The sequence below is a fragment of the Chanodichthys erythropterus genome, chromosome 5 (assembly GCF_024489055.1).
Source record: "Chanodichthys erythropterus isolate Z2021 chromosome 5, ASM2448905v1, whole genome shotgun sequence".
NCBI lineage: Eukaryota > Metazoa > Chordata > Actinopteri > Cypriniformes > Xenocyprididae > Chanodichthys > Chanodichthys erythropterus.
Genome location: NC_090225.1, coordinates 16,244,640 through 16,266,181, shown reverse-complemented (window position 1 = coordinate 16,266,181; position 21,542 = coordinate 16,244,640). Strand labels below are relative to the sequence as shown.

At 39.7% G+C, this 21,542-nt stretch overlaps 1 protein-coding gene across 3 annotated transcripts in view; it reads right to left on the bottom strand.

Annotated features, from left to right (window-relative positions):
- bcl11aa (BCL11 transcription factor A a) overlaps positions 1-21,542 on the bottom strand; it is a 65,445-nt gene that overhangs the window by 32,717 nt on the left and 11,186 nt on the right. For all 3 annotated transcript variants that reach the window (XM_067386301.1, XM_067386303.1, XM_067386304.1), the window contains one exon: positions 20,065-20,400. In XM_067386301.1, coding sequence (XP_067242402.1) covers positions 20,065-20,400 — 336 coding nt within the window. The remainder of the gene's footprint in view (positions 1-20,064; positions 20,401-21,542) is intronic.

The following is a 21,542-nucleotide window of genomic DNA, read 5'->3' as shown; positions in this document are numbered from 1 at the left end:
GCCACTGCTGCTATTGATTACTTCTCACTGGAGAGCACTGTGTGAAGAGGGAAGACAATGGAGCAGATCAAACTCACACGCTCACCTCTCCACCCCACACAGAGTGCCACCGGCCCTCTGCTCTCATGCAAACCACAAAGCCTGTGCTGCGTTCGCCAAAAACTCCGCCACATATCGGAATTAAAGGAATAGCTCAGTCAAAAATGAAAATTACATCATTCACTCGCCCTCATGTCAAACCTGTATGACTCTCTTTCTTCTGTGGAACACTAATGGAGAATTTCTGAAGAATGTACCGGCTGCTCTTTTCAATATAATGAAAGTGAATGCGGACTGTAGCTTTCACATTCCTAAAAATGCAAAAGTATCATAAAAGTGGCCTAGCGCTTCTTGTTAACAGTTTCATTGCTCATATTTTTGATCTGTTGATCTAATCATTTGATAAATTGTGAACGAATCATTCAGATGATTTGGGTTTATGAACTTAACAAAACAATTTAATTAAAAGATCTGACTCAAAAGACAAAAAGACCGAAATTTGAGTTGAGAATCAACCAAATGTCTCACTGATCTCAATGATTAACATCCAACTGAGAAGATTTTCAGAATTAGACAAGCTTTATTTGCCAAGAATTTGTATGGCTCTGGGTACATGCATACAACTTTTATGTTACTGTTGCATCCTATTTCGGGCCAAACAGCCCCAATCCTGATTTACTTTCACTACATGGAAAAGAGTGATCAGGATATTCTTTAAAAAAAAAAATTACCCTCATGCTTTCTACAGTAGAAATTCATACAGGTTTGGAACCACATGAGAGTAATAATAAATAGTGACCTAAATTTTCCTTTTTGGTGAACTATTCCTTTAAAAGCCTGCATTTTACAGCTGTACAGATTAATTTCTCTATATATTCCATGTTCTATATCCTAATGAATTGCACACATAAAGCTGTCGGTATATTTTAGTATGCAGGATTATAGTTTTGTTGGACACATTGAAGCTATCAGTTGTGGACTGGGCCCCATTAAGGGCACTGATGTGGCTTTTGATGGTCCTTCTGCAGGAGTAATAGCTGTGGAAAACGGCTCTCTCTCCCTCTTTTTTTCACTCTCACTCTATGCCTCAGTGCCAAAGAGCTCTTGTCCAGGCAAACTGTTAATAAAAAGCACTTTAACAAGACTTCACACAGCCCAAAAGCAAACATCACAGATACTCTGGCCCCTGTAAGCAGAACAACTACACGTTTACATAACTAAACAGAAACATCTAACAGTAGGTGAACCTGTATCTAAGATAAACATGACTATATTGTTTCATGGCACGGACAGTAAACAACAGAAATGGGTTATATAAACATTAATTATATATTTATATAGACATAAAATAAGAAAAAAGATTCAGCCTCTTTGTCTCTGTACTTTTTTTAATTCAAGCCAATTATAACCCCATAAATGGAGGTGCACCAGGGGTGTGAGGGGGCAGTTTTGGCTGCTGTGTTCAGGATGGAGGGAAAGGAAGGGTGCGCAGGTGCTGATGTGAATCTGGGGGGCATGTCCATTCATCAAACGGCCCAATCTTACAGCCCCCGCACACAAACAAAATATGCCACGGTAAACATAATCCATACATCAAACTCCAACACAGCGCACATATTACCTTGTTCTCTCTCCATTGACGTGAACAGAAGCAGTTGAAGAGACGGCTGGTTTAAGGCCTGGAAAGATCATTCACTTCCCTGTCTTTCTATGGCATCCCAGAACCCTCTGCTTTCGTTTTAAAGAAATAATAACACTAAATACTGCGTCTGTCTTCTAAAGCAGCATTATAAACATCATAGAACCTCATAAGCGACATGATTCCACATAGGAAGAAACACAGAGCGCTCCATATGAGAGCTTTGAATCTCAACTTTTGAGTACAACAGAGTTTGATCAAAGTCCCTTTAATTCAAGTCATTTCACTCGGCGGCCATCTTTGAAACACCTCTCGGGCATCCTGGGCATCATGCAGCTTCTATCTCTTTGAATGGAGAAACATCAAATTATCCAAAGCTGTTTGCCAAGCTTTTGATTAAATTTCATATTTGTAATCACCAATGAAATCTGACAACAATTTTTTTTTCCAAAAGCTCGAATCATGAGCAAAAAAACTATTTTTCAGGCTGGATCAAGCTAATGCGCATGCGCAGACCTAAATGCGCTTCTCTTTGGAGGTGCGCGTCTGACTGTTTCTATAGAAACCGGTGCTTCTAACGGCCGCTGAAATGACGCGATGACTTTACCAGTCGGCGATTGGCTCTTATTTAGAAGGCGGGACTTATTCCGCCATATTGCGCGTTTCACTTTCTCCCATTCAAATCAATACGAGTGACACGTCTTGTGTTATTCTATAGTCTTTGGTTTGATGTTAGCATGTTGCTAAGCTAATAGCCAATTTCTTGTCATCTTCCCCCACTTGTAATGAAAAGTGCTTGTAAACTGGCTGTCAAGCTTTAAGGTCTTTGTCTGGGGTTTTCTGTCAAAATAAAAGCTTGGTGGTTTAACGTTTGAAAATTAAATTAAGAAATTAAGGCAGCCATAAATATTAGTATTGTAATTTTACATTTGTACTGTAATAACAATAATAATTAATAATATAATAATAATAATAATAATAATAATTAATATATTGATAATAATTATTATTATTATTGTTAAAAAATTAAAAACTACATTTTTTGTTTTCCAGAGAAATATTATAATAGCAATATTTATTTTTAAAAATATTTTTATTTATTATTATTATTATTATTATTATTAATATAGTCATATTTATATTTATTGGGTTAAATTGTTCAGTCCTACAAGCAAGCACAACAAGAAAAAAAACTGATTAAATTACTTTCCTCCAAACCTATTACAAATCACATAAAAAATACATAGCACACACAATTTTAGAATTAATAATCCATTTTAATTACACTGAACTATTTTATTTAATATTTTTCATACTGTATAAAGAATAAAATAATAATAATTCAATCAATAAATCAATAATCATCATTTCGTTCATAATTTTGGGTACATTTTTTTTCCACAGAGCTTGTCGCAGTGGGTTATGGGACACCACAAAGGATGCTACTGTAAAATTTGACCAAATTGAGGTAAAATGAGAAAAAGTCTTTGAATCAGGAGAGCGTCTATGATGCCTTAAAACACAGCTCACAAGGTTTTAAAGAGAGCAACTGAAGTGTGAAGGGAGAGAAACAGTTGAAAAGAGGAGGAAGTAGAGGACTTAATTTTTTTCAGTTGGTGTCGTGGGATTTTGCTTTTGAAAGTTCCTGTTTGTGCAGGGAGTGTAATGCTAATATCAAATAAAACACATTACGAGACACGCGTTTTTGCAGTTTCTTGGACATTGTGTGCACAGCATGTCCAGGAATAGCCTGTTGGCCAAAGTTGCGAGAAATAGTATCGAGTTTGCTCTGTGCTATTTAATACACACATAGCCAGATCACATCTATCCTTAGAAATCCAAGCCAGCTAAGATGGTGGGCAGGGTGTAATGAATTCCATCTTGTCTATGTTGAGCCTGTCCTCCTATACGAACCACTCTGGCCTCTCCATGTCCGGCCAGCCTGTCAGTCTGGCCCAGGCTGAGCCTTATCTGGCCTGTGGTTACATCTGGGGTTCAGATCTCTGACCCCAATCGGGTTACATGTACCACAGTCCGTTCTTCCACACACATACATGAGCGGCAACATGAACACACTCTGAAATGCCAGCCGTCTCATGTAGCACACACACTGTGACCTGTGTATCTGCCACCAAAACACATGCCGAACTTACATACGTATCCTGGTTTGCTTAAAGGGATAGCTCAACAACATGTATTGGTCCATACGATGAAAGTCAATGGAATCCAGTAGTATTTTGGACCCCATTGACTTTCATTATATGGACAAAAAACAGATGAAATGTTTCTCAAAACATCTTCTTTAGTGTTTCACATGCAGGTTAAAAAGGAAGTCTTACATGTTAAAAATGCCATGAGGGTGAGTAAATGATGACGGAATTTTCATTTTTGAGTGAACTATCCCTTTAATAACAGACACATGGTATTCAGGAAGACTGATAACACACACACACATATGGGAAGCTAACATTTGACCGAAGACTCACATTTGCTGGTCTGTCCTCGTGAATTCAGGGGAAGAGCTGGAGATATACACAACCGGTTCCCTAAAGAGTACTTGGAGAAAACTTCTAGACTGACTATTCAGGTCAGCCACACACTCACTCACATACAAATAAATGTGACTGCCCTCCGGCAAACACATATTTGAGGAAAAATAAAACTCACCAGGAAATCATGCCACTAAAACTGGTGCAGGTTAATAAAAATGCATATACATAACTGCGGTTATGTCATAAACATCTGGTGACATACTGAATGCTTTGAGAAGCATAGCAGAATGTACATGAACACACACCCCACACTCTCACTTACAAATACAGCTATATATAAAAGAAAAAAAAAACATATTTTTGGTCTGGAAAAATCTAAATGACAACATCATCTGTTATTCAAAGCATTAGGCCAGAGTCGCCCCTCACACCCCCAGGCTGTGATTGACAGTTGGTGGCCACTAACTGTTGCAGCTGTGCTGGTCTATAAGGCAGGTGTGTGTGTGTGTGTGTGTGTGTGTGTGTGTGTGTGTGTGTGTGTGTGTGTGTGTGTGTGTGTGTGTGTGTGTGTGTGTGTGTGTGTGTGTGTGTGTGTGTGTGTGTGTGTGTGTGTGTGTGTGTGTGTGTGTGTGTGTGTGTCTGTGTGTGTGTGGCAAGTCTGATTAACTGCAGAGCAGACCAGTGCTGACCTCTGTTCCCTGTGTCCAAGCTCACCTTTGATATGGAACCTAGCATGAGGTGCCTCAGATAAGACAGAATGTTTTTATGACACATTGCTCCAGAGGGAAGGAGTCTACCCTCACAAGCTCATTCTACTGTAGAATATATAAAAATGTTTATGTATCAGACCCCCCCCCCAAAAAAAAAATCATATTCCGGTGTTTAGATTTGATAAAACGAAATTCAACAAATCAAGCAAATTTGAAGACTCAAACAAATCAATATTTGTTCTACCAAATAAACAGGAAGTGCACGTTTGTGACTTTTTGACACATTCATAATTACTAGGACTGCAACGATATTCAAATTCTGGTCAATACCAATAAGATAATAATTATTTTCATGTTATGGCTGATAACTGGCCAATATTATAAATGTACACTAATGGTAAAAAATCTAAAATAAATAATTTGTATGCTACAAGTAAATTTGATTAATGAATGAGCATTATAAAAGATGAAGGATACATTTTCCATTTAAAATATGCTACAGATAAGAGTAAACTGTTTGAATTAGGGAAAAAAGTTCATATTAAAAAACAACAACAATAACATAAAAAAAAATGTTTAAATGCAATAAATATCCAATATCAATATTCTGATCAAAAGTAAGTTTTTGGTCAAGTAAGGTCAGTAAGTTTTTTACTGCTTAAGGAAGTCTCACCAAGGCTGTGTATTTTGGATCAAAAATACAGAAAAAACAGTAATATTGTAAAATATTATTACAATTTAAAATAACTGGGTTTTTTTTTTCTATTTGAATATATTTTAAAATGTAATTTATTCCTGTGATGGCAAAGCTGAATTTTCAGCAGCCATTACTCCAGTCTTCAGTGTCACATGATCCCTCGAAAGCATTCTAATATGCTCAGGATTCTTTTATGAACAGAAAATTCAAAAGAACAGCATTTATTTGAAATAATCTTTTGTAACATTGTAAATGTCAGTCACTTTTTATCAATTTTATGCATGCTTGCTCAATTTCTACAAAAAAAAAACATTAGCCAATATACTGTTCATATATTTTACATAATATAATATAATATAATATAATATAATATAATATAATATAATATAATATAATATAATATAATATAATATAATATAATATAATATAATATAATATAATATAATATAATATAATATTTAAAGGCCTAAAATTTCCTGATATTTCCAGGTTTAATGCCTGTGGGAACCCAGTAGACTCGTGTCTAAATCAAACGACCTAGCCCAAGTTTCAGATCACACTAGGACTGAATTATGAAGCACAGTAACAACTCATGAATCACTGTTGCTGGGTCAGTGCCGGCCCAGGGTTCACTGACCATCCCTCAGAGAAGAGGGAGAAATCGATGGTGTCCTCTGTTGGCCGAGGGTAAGTGGGTCATACATCAGGGGTCCCGGGTTCAGCGAGCTGCTTAGCAAGTGGTGATCAGGCACTGGGCGGACAGTGACAGACTCCACAGAGGAGATGCCCTTGCTATGGCTCACTCGATACGTGACCCTGTCCAGCCAAACACACACAAAGGCATTCATATCCCGTTCAATGCCCTGCTATAGCCTGAGCTCAGCATAACGGACAAAACGGTCATAAAAAGACCCCTCAAACACATTGATTTCCTCAAAGTGGGCTTTTCTCAACCTAACAGCGCTTTTTCTTGTTAATTTGAACTCCTTTCCTTTAAATCACCAACGGGGATCCACAGGTCATAAGCAATATTAGAATTGTGCTTTCATTTTCTTTTGGTGTTTTGTTTTTGTTCTCGAAAGTCCTCCAAGCTAAAGAAGATGATGACGGAGCCCAGGCTACAAGGCCAGCTAACCGGTCTAAACTGGTTCTGACATTGGAGGGTGTGCAGCTGGTGGAGAGAAAAGTAGTGTTGTTTTTGCCTTTAGCAAAAAGGAACCTGGAAGCATTTGAGAAATCGGCTGCAGGTACAGTAAAAGAGAGAGAGAGAGAAATCAAGAAAGAGAGGAGAATGAAAATGAGAGGTAGGAAAAAAGACAAGCAGACAGCACGACTGATGAGCGAGAGAGGAGGGTGAGAGGAATTGTAAAGGCTAGAGTGAGTGCGGGCTATGACACTGTCTCATCAAACAGCTGGACCTCGGCCAAGTTCATCTGTTAATGGACAACCACCATAGGGCCCCCAGCACTCCCCCTTCAACCAGCGCCTCCCTCACCCCCTCAAACCCTCACCGCTCTCTCTTTCTCCAAAAAAGAAACAGACGTAGATTATTCTAAAGCCTTTTCTTTTTGTTGGAGATAAACAAAGTACTTCAGGTTCAGGGCTCACCCTGGGACTCTGACAAAGCAATCTATCATCCTGTCTGGCTCAGCCAGTTTGACCACACTGAGACCAAGGAGGCTAATGGACCCACTGGACAATTTTGTCTTTGTGTGGATGCCCCCTCCGTTCTGCCACCCCCGTTCCAATGCCCCCTCACAGGCACAGATGTGCTTGACCAGGCCCTCTCCAACCTGGATCCATCTCTTCCTGTTTTATTACATACCTAAAAAAGTGAAAATGCTTCTAGTTTGCATTTTTGTAATGTATTCAAATATTTTAAATTACAAATTATATTATCAGCTGACAACCTGAGTGAAATATTGGGGGGGGAAAAGAAAAAAAAAAAATTCTGAATGTATTAGTCATGCTGAATGAACTCTACATGCTTTAACTCCAGCATGATCCAAAGAGCATTTTGTGCTTCAATGGAAACAAGAACATCTATACAAAGAATCACATGATCAGTGTGACAAATTTGCTTATTTAATAGTACAGAATCTGAAATATTTTTAGAATTTTCAAAATACAAAAACATTTTTTCCCAAGTTTAAAATGGATTTTGACAGTGGACACGGTGTGTGACTTTAATACAGAGTGATATAAAAATAAGGAAAATAAGAATTAAAGATGAAAATGAGAGTTTGTGGAAGAAAGAGCAGGGGAGATGAGAGAGAAAAAGAATGGTTAGCATTAGCCTCAGACGTGTCGAGACACATACGCCTCCTGGATTTTCCCTGGAATGACATGCAACGGAATGAAACTCATAAGAGGGAAAAGTATAAAAGAACAAGGGAGGGAGAGGGAGAGGGAGAGAAAGTGCAGGAGAAAGGGGGGAAAAGAAGTGGACTTAAGAGTATTTTAGTCCTTGCTTGCAGGGATTTTCAAACAGAGTGCGATTTTACTGCGGTTTTTGTCTCGTAATCAAAAGCAGCATTATATATTCTTTTCATACTTTTCCTCAGTCAGGTATTACATTTATCATATTGCCCAATACACTATGCAGTTGATAAATCATGTGGTATATTATAAGACACGTCACCTACACTATCAGAAATGTTTAGAAAGTTCTTCACCCACTTTTTGGGATATATCTGAGAAAAAAACGCAACTCTGTTAACAATTGCTGATTAAATGTAATGAATGTAAAATCAACAAAGAATCAATTAATTTCTTTTTTATTCTTTTTTTTTCAGTAGTATTTTAGAATTTATATAAAATACCACTGGAAAAAAAAAATGTTTATCTTCATCTTAACTACACATTGTCATATAAACATCCAATCAGAAACTACAGTGATTTTGATCTCTTGAGCCTTAAACACAACACAGCACTCTATCAGTTCTTGGTTCATGAAGTTAGACAAGGTAAAATTACTTGGAATTCAGTAAGTGAGCCAAATTAAATTAGAAGCTGCTCCAGTGGATTCAAAAAAGGTTTGTTATTCACTAAAAAAGAACCCACTTATAAGAGTTATTCACTTGGGAATCAGACTTCACTGGTTGTGTGGTGTGTTTTTGATTGACTAAAAAGACACAAGAGTCATTCGCTTGAGAATAAGATTTCACTAGGTTTCAAGAATAAAAAAAAGTGGAAATGGTACCAGTTCTCGTAATTTATTCGATAGTAGACTGAATGAACGGTACTTTACCAGACAAATGTTACGTAAACTAATTAATATTCATAAACTTGATGAAGTTTATATTATATCCCCTCCCACTTTTCAGATTGCTTGTGGTTTCTGCTGAAAACTGATACAAGGATTAAGGCAGACACAACAAGAGCAGGGGATCTATATATCATGCATTGTCCAAACACACAGGTAAAGCCCCACTGCACGTTTATGCATGCATGTGTGTGTGTGTGTGCTTTTGTTTATATTACATTGTGGGGACCAAATGTCCCCATGATGTAATATAAACCTGAGTTCACCTACATCGTGGGGACCAGCCAGCGGTCCCCACAATGTAAATGGGTTTATAAATCATATAGAATGAGTTTTTGTGAAAAAGTAAAAGTTTGCACAGTTTCCTGTGAGGGTTAGGTTTAGGGGTAGGGGCAGGGTAGGGGGATAGAATGTACAGTTTGTTCAGTGTAAAATGCATTGAAGTCTATGGAAAGTCCCCACAATTCACAAAAACAAACATGTGTGTGTGTGTGTGTGTGTGTGTGTGTGTGTGTGTGTGTGTGTGTGTGTGTGTGTGTGTGTGTGTGTGTGTGTGTGTGTGTGTGTGTGTGTGTGTGTGTGTGTGTGTGTTGTATGAGCTCAGGCAACAGACTAGAGACAGCAGCACCCATCAGGGATAGGTTCCTGTTCAGAGCACAAACAGACACGGTTCACAACCCCCACTGTGAAACAAACAGTCCAGAGCCTCTGCCAGGATCTCATCTCACACTTACACACACACACACACACGAGCGAATGCATGCGGCAAACAACAGATCACACAAGCTGACTGCAAGCGGTCCAGAGCAAGACGTCTCAATCAAACAACAAACATAATTCCCAAAGGATGACAACACATTCTCTGCTGTACAGGTGCAAAGAGATGGTGACAAAGAGAGAAAAGAGCTTAAAGCAGAATTCAAGGCGGAATTAGACACAGATGGCCGAAGAGAAGACCTCAGGATGGAGAGACTAATAAAGTATTTGCTTTTTAAGTCCGCTAATCAAGGAGAAAAGAGAACTAATCAACCCGCATTACAGAGATCAGATGTGCCGCCCGGGATGGAGTCAAACGGACAGCCAACGCTCTTCCCCTAAACATGCACAGCCGTTTCGTTCTTTCTTTACCCATTTTGAGACGATAAATTATCCATTAGATTTCATCATATCTTACTAAGGCAATTACATCAAGAAAATGATAGCGCGTGTGGAATCAATTATGCATGCCCTTGGCCGGAGACCAGAGGCTGGGAAGTCGGAAAGGGCAGATCCACTCCGCACATGCACACAAACACACACACACACACGCATACATGCAAAGAAACCCATACTACACCGCGCTACACACACACACACACACAAATAAAAAAAGACCCTGGATCTCACAGATGTGCCCCATCAGTTCATCTTACTGCCTAAAAAGTTCATGCACTTAATAATTTATTTGTGTTCTGGATACGGTTTCCCAGCTGAATATTAACAACTTTGAAGCGTGCTCACAGCCAGGGTAGGGCTAAAGGAGTCCGGAGGAAACAGTGCCTGCCGAGTCCCACCGGCCCGAGTCCATTCTCCTCCCCCCTCCTCTCCCGAAACCAGCGTGTCCGTCCGAGGAATGAACCGTGCAGCCGTACGCAAGTTACTTTTTCTCTGATTAAGAATTCTTTTTCATTGCAATGTAGGTTTCAGTGCTCCCTCGAAGCATTTTTGGCAAAAACAGACGAGAAGAGAAAGGAAAGGGAACGAAAAACATAATATGAAATATAAAAACAATTTCAGTTTTTTGTTATTTTTTATTTTATTATAATTATTATAATTTATTTTAAGTTTTATTCATTTCAGATCTCTTCATTTAATTGCATAAATATGCATTATAATATGCATTTATGTGATTGAAATTTTTTTTTTTTTTTTTGTCCACAAGCCCACTCTCAGTCTCTTCCTGGTTCAATTACACATGACAGTCTCTCTTTTGGGAAATGCATAAACTGAGATGTGTGTGCGTCCCTACGTGTGTATTTCCATATGGGCTCCGACTGTACGAATGCATGTTTGAGATCTGGAACCATTACAGCCACATGTCCACATGTGGAGGGACACACGCAATGTGCTGAAAGATTTAATTAATTTCCCTCAGCATGTTAACAGAGAGCCTCACTTAGTAAGACAAATCACTCTCAGAAAATGGCACTAGCATTTGAATCCCAGCAAGTGTATTGTGTGTGTGTTTGGAGGGGGGTGGGGGGGGGGGGGTTTTGCTCAACATCTGCTTCCTCGTTGGGAAGGGGGTTTACGGTGGGTTTGGAGCAGAAAAAAAATGTGTGAATGTTGTCATGTGCAGAAGGTAGAATCGTCTTCCGTGTGTGTGTGTAATTTGAGTGGTTAGATGAGGCTCTCAATGCTATCTCTGCAGTGTGTTACAGCGGCAGGCTGAGCCGGGGCTGATCAGCAGTGATTAAGTGCGCCGCTGTATGCAAAGTGCATTAATGAGGGTGTGCAGAGTCATCAAGTAAATTAAATATGTCAAATCTCCCGGTGAACTTTCAATCTTCACATACAAAATGCTGCTTTCATTTACATCCTCCATTTCTCGCTCAAAATCCAGGATGAAAAAAAGCAAAGCGCAGAAGCAATTTATACCTTTGCTTCTTTTCCTTTTTTTTTTTCAATGCACCCCCTCCCCTGTGTAAGCATGCACACACACACACTCACACACTTACAAACACACGCATGCTTTCTCATACACAGCTCCCTGCAGAAGGTCTGACAGGCCGTGCTGATGTGTTCAGAATGCGTATGGTAATAGGCCAATCAAAAATGCAAAACAATTGGCAATTACTGAGAAGACCTAATGGTCATTAGAATTTACAACTAGGTAATGAACTAAAGTCTGCCCACACCATGCATATTCATAAAGCAATTTAGGCTTTGAAGATTAAAGAAGTGCTTAAAATTCAAATGAGCCTGAGCAAATTATCAGTAAGATTCAGTCAGGAAGTAGCCGTGTGTGTGTGTGTGTGTGTGTGTGTGTGTGTGTGTGTGTGTGTGTGTGTGTGTGTGTGTGTGTGTGTGTGTGTGTGTGTGTGTGTGTGTGTGTGTGTGTGTGTGTGTGTTTCTGTGTGTGTCGCCAGCACATGTTTTTACGAGTAGATGTTGCACCATTTTCCTCAAGTTTGTTAACAGGAAAAGCTGCCCAGCGTGTGTGTGTCTAAGCGAGTATGTGAGCCCCGTGGGCCTGACGGAGGCTAGTGAGGGTCTAGGTGTGAGCTCAGAGACCAATCAACACAATAATGGCTGCTTAACAAAGCTGGCTCTCAGCTTTATTCGACTCTTCGAAATCTTTATTTGTCTGTGTCCTCTCTCATTCAGATTGGTTAATTCATAAAGGGGAAACGCTTTTCTGGCAATTGCCGCTTTATTGAGTAAATGATCATTTGAAAAGCAGTTCAATATTTGTGGTAGCAAATACCTGAGGAGGTAGAGCGGTAATAAAAGAACTAACTTTAATGCGGATTTAATAATTTGTTAAAATAGAGCCATAATAATTTTCAATTCTTTATGCAAATTGCAGTGCTGGCATTATACTTACAATGAAAGCAATTCAATTAAATCAAAATAGTACCAAAATAAATACGAATACATTGTATTGTATATCAAAAAGACAAAAAAAAGGTAATATTTTCATTGTTTTGTACTATTAAAAAAAACGCAAAACAAGCCATATTGCTGCGACATAAACTAAATTTTACTTATTTATATATATATATATATACTAACAAGATAAGGTTTTCAGATCAGAGCGTTGATAGAACAACAAATCCTTGCCTTCATCAATGAAATGAAAGGTTGATATCTGTGTCTAACAGTACATGGATCAAATATTAGAGCCTCTGTGGTCACAGGTAGGTTGAGTATATGTAGGCTGCAGCTGGGCTCTGGGTGGCTTCAGCCCACTCAAATCTAAAAATAAAGCAATTAACTTATTGGCAGGCAGGAGGGGAAAGAGTATGACAGGCCGTCCTGCTCTAGGTGAGGGGTTCTGACCCACATGGGTCTCCAGGATGGTAAAGAAGAGATTCAGAGCATAGTCACCACTGGAACTGACAGAACAGAACATTTCTGAGCATTTGTATGGATCTATATACAGTATACACACATAAGCACACACACACACACACACACACACACACACACACACACACATACAAAGCTAGAGCGAGCTTATCATACTATGTAAATAACCAGAAATCCAATATCAAACACAATAAGAACCATATAAACATAATCAATCAATGTATTGTTGAGCTGTTGCAAAAAAAAAAAAAAAGCTAAATAAAATAAGCACACTGTTGCTCCCACACACACACACACACACACACACACAAACCTCACCAGAATACTATAATGTGACATTTCAAGCATATCAGCTTATCAGTCCAATAAAGAGCTGATATGCTCGAAAACATCACATTATGTACTTTTTTGGTCATGCATTTTTGGATGTTTGGATGTTGATATCATATGAATAATTTTACGTATCTATAAATTTTTAACAAAAAAAATTAATCGTTATTAATCTCTGAAAGATCTAAGCCCTCGTCACGCAACGCGTCTGCATACTGTCACCACGGCGGAGTTTAAAACCACATACACACACGCAAATACGTGCGCACACACATACACAAACACTACAACCCACTAAAACTAGGCAGGCACCCAATACCAACATGAGCAGAGCAGGCAACCACCCAAATCACACACAAACACAGAGAGGGAGATACGGACAGCAGCTCCAGTCGTGGCACGCACGTTCTGGAGGACCTCACATGGGTGAGAGGTGTGGAGTGGCTTTAAGTAAAAGTCTGAGTGAAAGGATTTGACGGCGATCCACCAGCCTGCAAGAGACGGCCTGTCCTTCTTAACACTGTCTTTTTTTTTTTTTTACATAACCAGATCAGAAAGTGTGTATAACATCCTGTTTTCACCTGTGTGAGAAATCTGAGGGCACTTCCCTGAGGAACATTTCGTTGCTCGGAGATTGCTCTTTTATAGCTCAGGTGATGACTTTAAGAGGGGGGAAAAAAGAATTGTAGAATAAATTAAAATCAAATAAATATTACAGCTCAGATAATTCAGTTATAATGAGATCTCATTTGATTGGTATCTTGGCAAATCTTAGCACAGTTTGAGACATTCAGCGAAAATCTCGTGCTCTTTTATAGCTCAGTTTCAAGTAACAACTTTAAGAAGAGGCATAAACAGATTTTAGAAGTAACATTTGAGACAAAATTGACATTTTCTCAGATGTTTTGCTAAAATTATTTAGGAAAAATAAAAAGTAAACACAAATGAGAGAATCGTTAACATACAAACAAGGAAATGAATGTGAATAAATTCAAATCAAATTAAAACTATAGCTTGGATAATTCAGTTCTTGATTTCTTAGCGTATCTGAAATCTCTTCTATGAGATTCCTTGGGTCTTTTTCTGTAAAGAAAAATCTGAGAAGCACAAATCTAAAAATCTAAATCTAATCTCACTGTCATTTGGAGCAACTTTTGAGATACTAAAGCGATCTCATTTGTGAGTTTTCTTCCCTACAGGTGGAAAGCGGACCCCCTTAAGAGATTAGGAGAGACAGAATGATAGAAGGAGCGACAAAACAGACAGGAAGGGAGAAAAAAAACACTGAGCGCTCAAGGTGTCTGTAGAGACTCAAGTCCTGCCATCTGTAACCATTAGAGCCCAGATGAATTGATCGTATTGAGCGACCCGGCTGGCGCAGGGGCATAGCTGGTCAAGGTGACCTCATAGTGGAGTTGTGTCCGCCCGGTGATACCAGGAGGGATAGAGCAAAAGGAAAGAAGACAGAAGTAAAAAATGAACTAGCCTAGCACTGGAGCAGTGACGAGGCCATCGCATGTGTCTGACAGCGTGTGTGTGTGTAAAAGGTAAACAGAGTAGTGGAGGACACCCCTCCTGAAGCCCACCCGATGCCTCCAGCCCTGCTCTGTGCCAATTTCTCTTTGGCATTGGCCACTGAGGGATGTCCTGCAGTACTAGTGCCAACTCACACACACACACACACACCTCGCATGCACGGCTGCAGAAAACCACAAACAAACTCACAGGCCTTTCGCAGCCACACGCACACACACGGCCTAGTAATTCTGCACCATTCCTATCTGTGTTTATGGAAGCTGTCTGTAATCCGCAGAGATTTATAAATATGCTTTGTAGTACATAAACATTTTTATGGACACGTTCCTCTAAAACATCTGACACAATTTGAGAGCTGCAATACGACAGGACCCAGTGGGTCTGTGCGTGTCCACCCACATACAAAACACGCATCCATGTTGGCACAAATAAAACGAGGAGATCAGACCAGAGGGGAGCTTGAATATCAGCAAAATGATCACAAAATCTCTCCGTAGAGGCATAATCACACTTCTCACGAACCTCGAATCAAACCCTACACCTTCTAGACCTGCACGTACCTGCGAACAACAACAGATACTGAGCGTTTTTACATCGAGCAGATGAGCGCTTTTATTTTTCATCTAACATCCGGCGGAAAGACAAAGCGATCGCTCGAGGTAGTCCAGGAAAGACGGCATGATCAGGTGGCATTATGGAGATGAGCACAGACAGAAAGGAGAGAGCTGGTTATTTCTCCTCTTGTGATGGAGGAGGCGATGCCATTGTCTGCAGGAGGGAGGGACGGGGTGGGGGGGGGATGAGAGCGTCATTGGGTGCTAAGAGCGTATGAAGGGGTGCGGGGGTGGGAGAACTGAGACGGAGCGGGTGGCACCGTGCCAGGCAGTGCCCGTCTGGCTGCTAAATACCTTTGTTTCCTTGCACGCCAGCTTTGGCGCAAAAAACAGGTAAAACGGACACGATTTGGGGGGTTTTAGGACTTAAAATATACATTTTTCATTTTAACATCTCTCAATTTCAATCAAATATAAAAATGGTACTGCACAAATAACAAAAAATATATATTCTCCTTTCTCATTTTTTTTCCAGGCAACACAAAATTCCCAACCCAACAAAAAATGTGTGCTGTAGCCCATTAGATGAGAATGGCGAATGAAAGGAAGCCGCCCACCCCCACAGCACCGAGCCGACTGTATCATGCAAATCAAGCCTGAGGATGCAGAATATCACAATGTTTCTGCGAGGGATGCTGCGAGACACATCTCCACATGCAGCAAAACAGCTCCAAGAGAATTAAACATCATTCTGTGCTATTATTACACCTCATCCCTCTGGAAAAGCTGCACACCTCTCACACACACACATTCAGTAATGCTATTTTTCCAAGATCAGACAGGAGATGGTACACATATGCAGGGACCAGATACAAACACACATGGGCATACAACAGCACGGTATTCTTTGAAAGGGATGACGGGTCTTGTGTGTGAAGAAATCCTGTCGGTGAAAGGAAATAAAAAGGTTTGGAAAATTAGACCCCCCCCCCTCCCCAAATTCGAATACATATTCATAAAGAGCCGCTTCCAAGGCACCATCGCCGCTCGGGTAAGACATGTCTCTTTGTCGCTTCCTGATAATTCATTTTCCTGATTGTAAAAAAAGGACAAGCAAGGTTTGGGTGTTGCCCCATATTAAGTCGTGACAGCGCACACACTCACACCTGCACAAATAAAATGATCTTGTGACACTATACATGCATATTTCCACATGCCGTCTATTACGTCTGTCAGAAACACACACTACCATGCTGCATGGGGCGGTTTAGAAAATAAAAAGCAACTGTCATGGTAGCCTCAGCTCTCACTGATGACCGAACATCAGCTAACGCTGCTCCTCACAAGTCCTCTTAAAAAACGATCAGTGTCAGCACACTCGCAGCTGAACTCCAGAAGGGCGCTTTGATGATAATTATGATCATGACAGATCGTCAAGCTCCAGATAATATGCGATTTAAAAAAGGAGGAAGAAAAAAAACAATAAGGAAAAAAAAAAAGCTTAAATTGCTGGGGTCTTTGTTAAGCCACTCATTTGGGTCACATTTTGGCACAGAAAATTGCAGGCAGCTCACATGCCAGACAATCGCACACAGTGTAATTGATTCAATATTAATTGGATGCCCCTGATTTACATTGACTGCTACAGCCATATGCATAGCAGAGAGGGAGAAAGTGACAAAATGGGCGAGCAAGCGAGCGGGAGAGTTAGAGGCATTAAAAACCCACCCAGCAAAGGCCATTTAAAAAACAATTATCTGTATTGAGGTCCGTTCTGCATGGTGGCAGTGTTAGTCCGATCTAATCTGCCGATTTATTGGAGAGCAGTCATAATTTCTGAAGGGCTGCCATAGCGAAAGACAGAGTCTTGAAAAGCGTTTGATAAAAAAAAAAAAGTTCAGAGCTCCAAATGGCCCCATATCGTGAGCCAAAGCGAATTCAATCTGTTCCATCGACATGTTTTTGGACAACGCGTTATGAAACAGAAGATCATAGGATGTTACTCTGCATAATTTTTACATTTCATCAGACGTCTTGCATTGTGAAGCAAAGGACACGATGCAGATTATATCAACAGAGCGTATTCAAAGCTCTGGGAGCAGCATTAATTCAACTAGACACTTTTGTGACAACCGGTCTAATTTTTTACCATTTTCAGGGAATATGAGGCTCCAAAATCTCATTTAGGGATTAAAAATTAAATAAATACATTATGTCTGTATCAAATTACAGCATGGGAGAGAAGAAGGTCTCAGTCTTCTCTTCTAAGGCCCTCTCACCAGGATACATTGAGGTAATACACAGCCACAAACGTGTGTATTGCCACTTTCTATGCTCACACAGCAAGTCCATTCCTCTGTGGCAGGTACTGCTTTTCCTCACACTGAGCTGCTCTATATGGAAATGGAGTTGTTACATCACACATAACAATTTCCTTATTTGGTCGTCTGAACTACAGCATAATGATCCCTCTTAAAATAGATCAAATGAATAATAAAACAGTAAAAAAAAAAATAGTATATAAACAAACAAAAAAGTTAAGAATAAAAAGATTATAAAAATAAATATTAAAAAACATAATATAATTCGTTGAAAGAAAAAATATATAAAAATGTTTTTCTTGAAAATAAAATAAATAATAGAGAATATTTAATAAGAAAAAAAATACATAAAGAACAGAATATGTGAAAAAAGTGTTGAACTATCACCTTTCCTTCACCCTTTTTTAAATTACGTTTTGTGATGTTCTGGCCCACCTCTAACCCAGGTACAGATACACGCACACTCTCACAAAGTATTCTAGTTTACATATTCACAGTAAGCTGCAGTCATAACTAACCTTGAATGTGTTATGTCTAAAATCGTCTATAATATGGCTAATTAATATCTCTTCCCTGTCTGACCTGCCATGGCAGCAGATTCAGTAACATGCTGAGAAGCTGTTATGGTCCTTCCCACAAAATTGTTTAAAAAAATAATAATAACAAGCACACATAATACCAGTGACCCAACGCTATCAGCTGAACCCTGATACATTATGATGTAAATGAGTTTAATAACCCAGTTTAGCGACTGACAGAAACAAGAGACGTGTGCGATAGCCGGCTCGCATAAAGGTTGTATAATTTGTGCTGAAACTGCATCAACATGCTTAAAACAAAGAGGGCAAGCAGACACAAATGACCCCATTCAGCCTCCATATCTGATCAAATTTAAACGTTCTATAGCAAAGCACTGTGTTCCACAGCAGATGATTGTACACATTTTATATGCACACAAACTATACCGATACATTTTCTCTATCTCAAAATATGCAAGTGGGAACTGTTGGAAAACAACTTGATACTTGAACTCAGCCGCCGATAATTAGCCTAGAGCAAAGGGTCAAGTCCAAATGACTGTTGATGGGGCTAACCGGACCCAGACGCTTCCTGGAACCTGATCTTTGAGGCAGACCAGAGAATGGCCAAACGTAAAGCCAGGCCAGAAAAACAGACTGGAAAGTCTCACTCTCACATTTTCTACATTTAAAAAACAGCCACTCAAAATCACCCCAGCAGCCCAAGACACTCACGGACACATAATAGCATGCCGACAACTTAATTTCACTTAACGCTCAGCTTAAGGAAGATTAGACTTACGCTGCTATAAGATTCCAGCGTTTGCTTTTCTCTTTTTATTTAAGTTGTTTACAGTGGAAATTAGGAGCTATCTTGTTTGCTGTTTTTTATGACTATACTTTCTGCGTTTTATATAGTGCAAGTCAACCTCTAATTAAAACGCACATCCACAAAACTAAAACAAATAATTAGAGTTGTATTATTGTTCCCTGACAAACCAAAATAACCAAACGGCCTTCCATTTCCTTTCCTTTTTTGACAGAAAGTGAAAATGTGCAGACGTGCATTTATACGGATAAGATGTGGCTGTGCAAGAACCCACAACGAAATCAAGATACATCTGTCGAGACCACATGAGAGAGGCAGTGCAGCACAGAGAGGCATTTCATATGAGCCTGTGGACACACACCGAGGGGGATGGCCTCTCCTGTCACAGCAAGGACTCTTCGAACCGCCCCTCCAGTGCCAAAATCCCCCCCTCTCAATCCCTCTTGTAGGGATGAGCGGCCCGTCAAGCCATTTAGAACACACCCTTTGCACTCTACTTTGGCGGCCGGTAACAAAATTGCAACTTTTAAGTCAAAGTCTGCCACTATGGGCCTCATGGGGAGTGAATGACGAGTTACCAAAGAAAAAGGATTTAAAAAACACAAAGTGCAAATGTGCTAAACCGAAGCACACAGACGGTGGTGGGAATGTGTGATCTACGGTTCGAATCTGAGCTTAATTATCCAAATCCCACAGAGTCCAACTGAAGGAGATCCTTGATTCCAAGCAGAGATGATCTTGAGATAATAAATCAGATTTTAAATGTGTGTGTTTTTTTTTTTTTTTTATCTTTGTACTCTATGAAGTAATGCCGGTTCCTCTTTTGGTCTTCTCACTCTGAGGTTTGATTGAATATACCCCCTTCCCCTTCCTGCCCCATAGCTTTTAAATATTCAGCACTCTGATACGTCTCCAGAGCCTCGAACGAGACGCCCCACGGAGGAAGGACATGTGTCTACGATATGTGGCCCACACAACAACTCGGCTCCACCACAAATTTTTCCTCACACAGACTCAAAAAAAAAAAAAAAAAAAAAAAAAAAATCACATTGGATGAGGTTACCTGTAATGTTTTCCTGTTTGGGACAGATTCCTCGAGAAGACGTCGATAAGCAGTCATCATCCTCCGGCGTAACCTGGATGCCCACCTCCACGGGGTTGGACGCTCTCCTCAGCTCAGCGTTCGAGGGCGAGGGGGGCTTATCCACTGCTTTGTCCATGCACAAAGTGCCATTGCACTGCTTCCTTTTGTGCTCAATGAAAATAAGGATGTCTCCCAAAGGGAAGTTCATCTGACACTGGCCACAGGTGAGCAGGTCCTGGTCTCCCTCTGGAGATACCTGTACCAGCCCGCGCTGTTCCTGCCTCTCCTCCGAGACCACGGCTGACAGGGGCTCGGCTGCACACAGGAAGAATCCATATGCGACACAGAGGGAAGGAAAAGCAGAGGGAATATTAGAGACTGGGTGCTGTAATGAACGCAGTCAAGAAGAGGGAGCACATATATATATCAGGACAAAAAAAGAAAAAAAATACACATTTTATGCTCCACATCAAACTCCCACCATTTTAATTTAGTTTCTAATTTCAGATCCATAAATGTAATTACCTCACAAGTTATAAAAAAATTATAATTATAATAATCAACACACACAAAAAAACAATCAGTTAAACTTCAATGAACAAGTACAAAAACGTAAAATTAGCAAGGGCATGACATCTTATTAACATTTGATTTTCTATGATATAACGGTAAAAGCAATATAATTGTGCTATATCTATTTTTGGAGCATTAACATATGTGTCTATAAGTACAGAAAATTCATCTCAGTCTGACTCTTTGTTTCACTCAACCATACACACATCTGGATCGTGAAATGACTGCATGGACAACACGTGTAGATTTCCAGCAAACCCAACACAGTCAGAGCTGCAGCAATACATACTTCACACAGTAACGACTATTAGCTTTTTCCCCTCACGATAAAGTTAGCTATAAGGTTCACACACACACACACACACATGCAGGTATTAATGATTGTTTAGTGAAATCTTTTGCGCAGAGGTTACACTATCTTCCTAACGGTTAAGAATCTTGACCTTCTTTATAAGCTGCCAATTTCATGCTTTAATGAACCTAAAACCACAGAGAATCAAAAAATAGATTTTAATTTTAGTGGGTGATGATTGGTACAGATTTTGATAAAAAGGTGTTGGGATCATGTGCAGGTCGGATAAATTTACTTCAGCCCTGTCTGGGGCAGCTATTGAGGGGCAGATGTGGAGTAACTCCCAGACGTACTTATGAGGAAAATATCCGACACATTTGCACATGAAATAACACAGACGAAGTGTGATAATTCAACCTTCTATATGGAGCAATGCTTTCGACACTTTTTTTCTTCTAAGTTTAAATGCTCAAATAAATAAAAGGCTAAGCGATTAAAAGTGAACTCAAACTATTTTAATTCTCATTCCTAGAGTGATACATAGTGATATTGATTCGTAATAAATTCGTAATGATAACAGCTGTAGAACTAG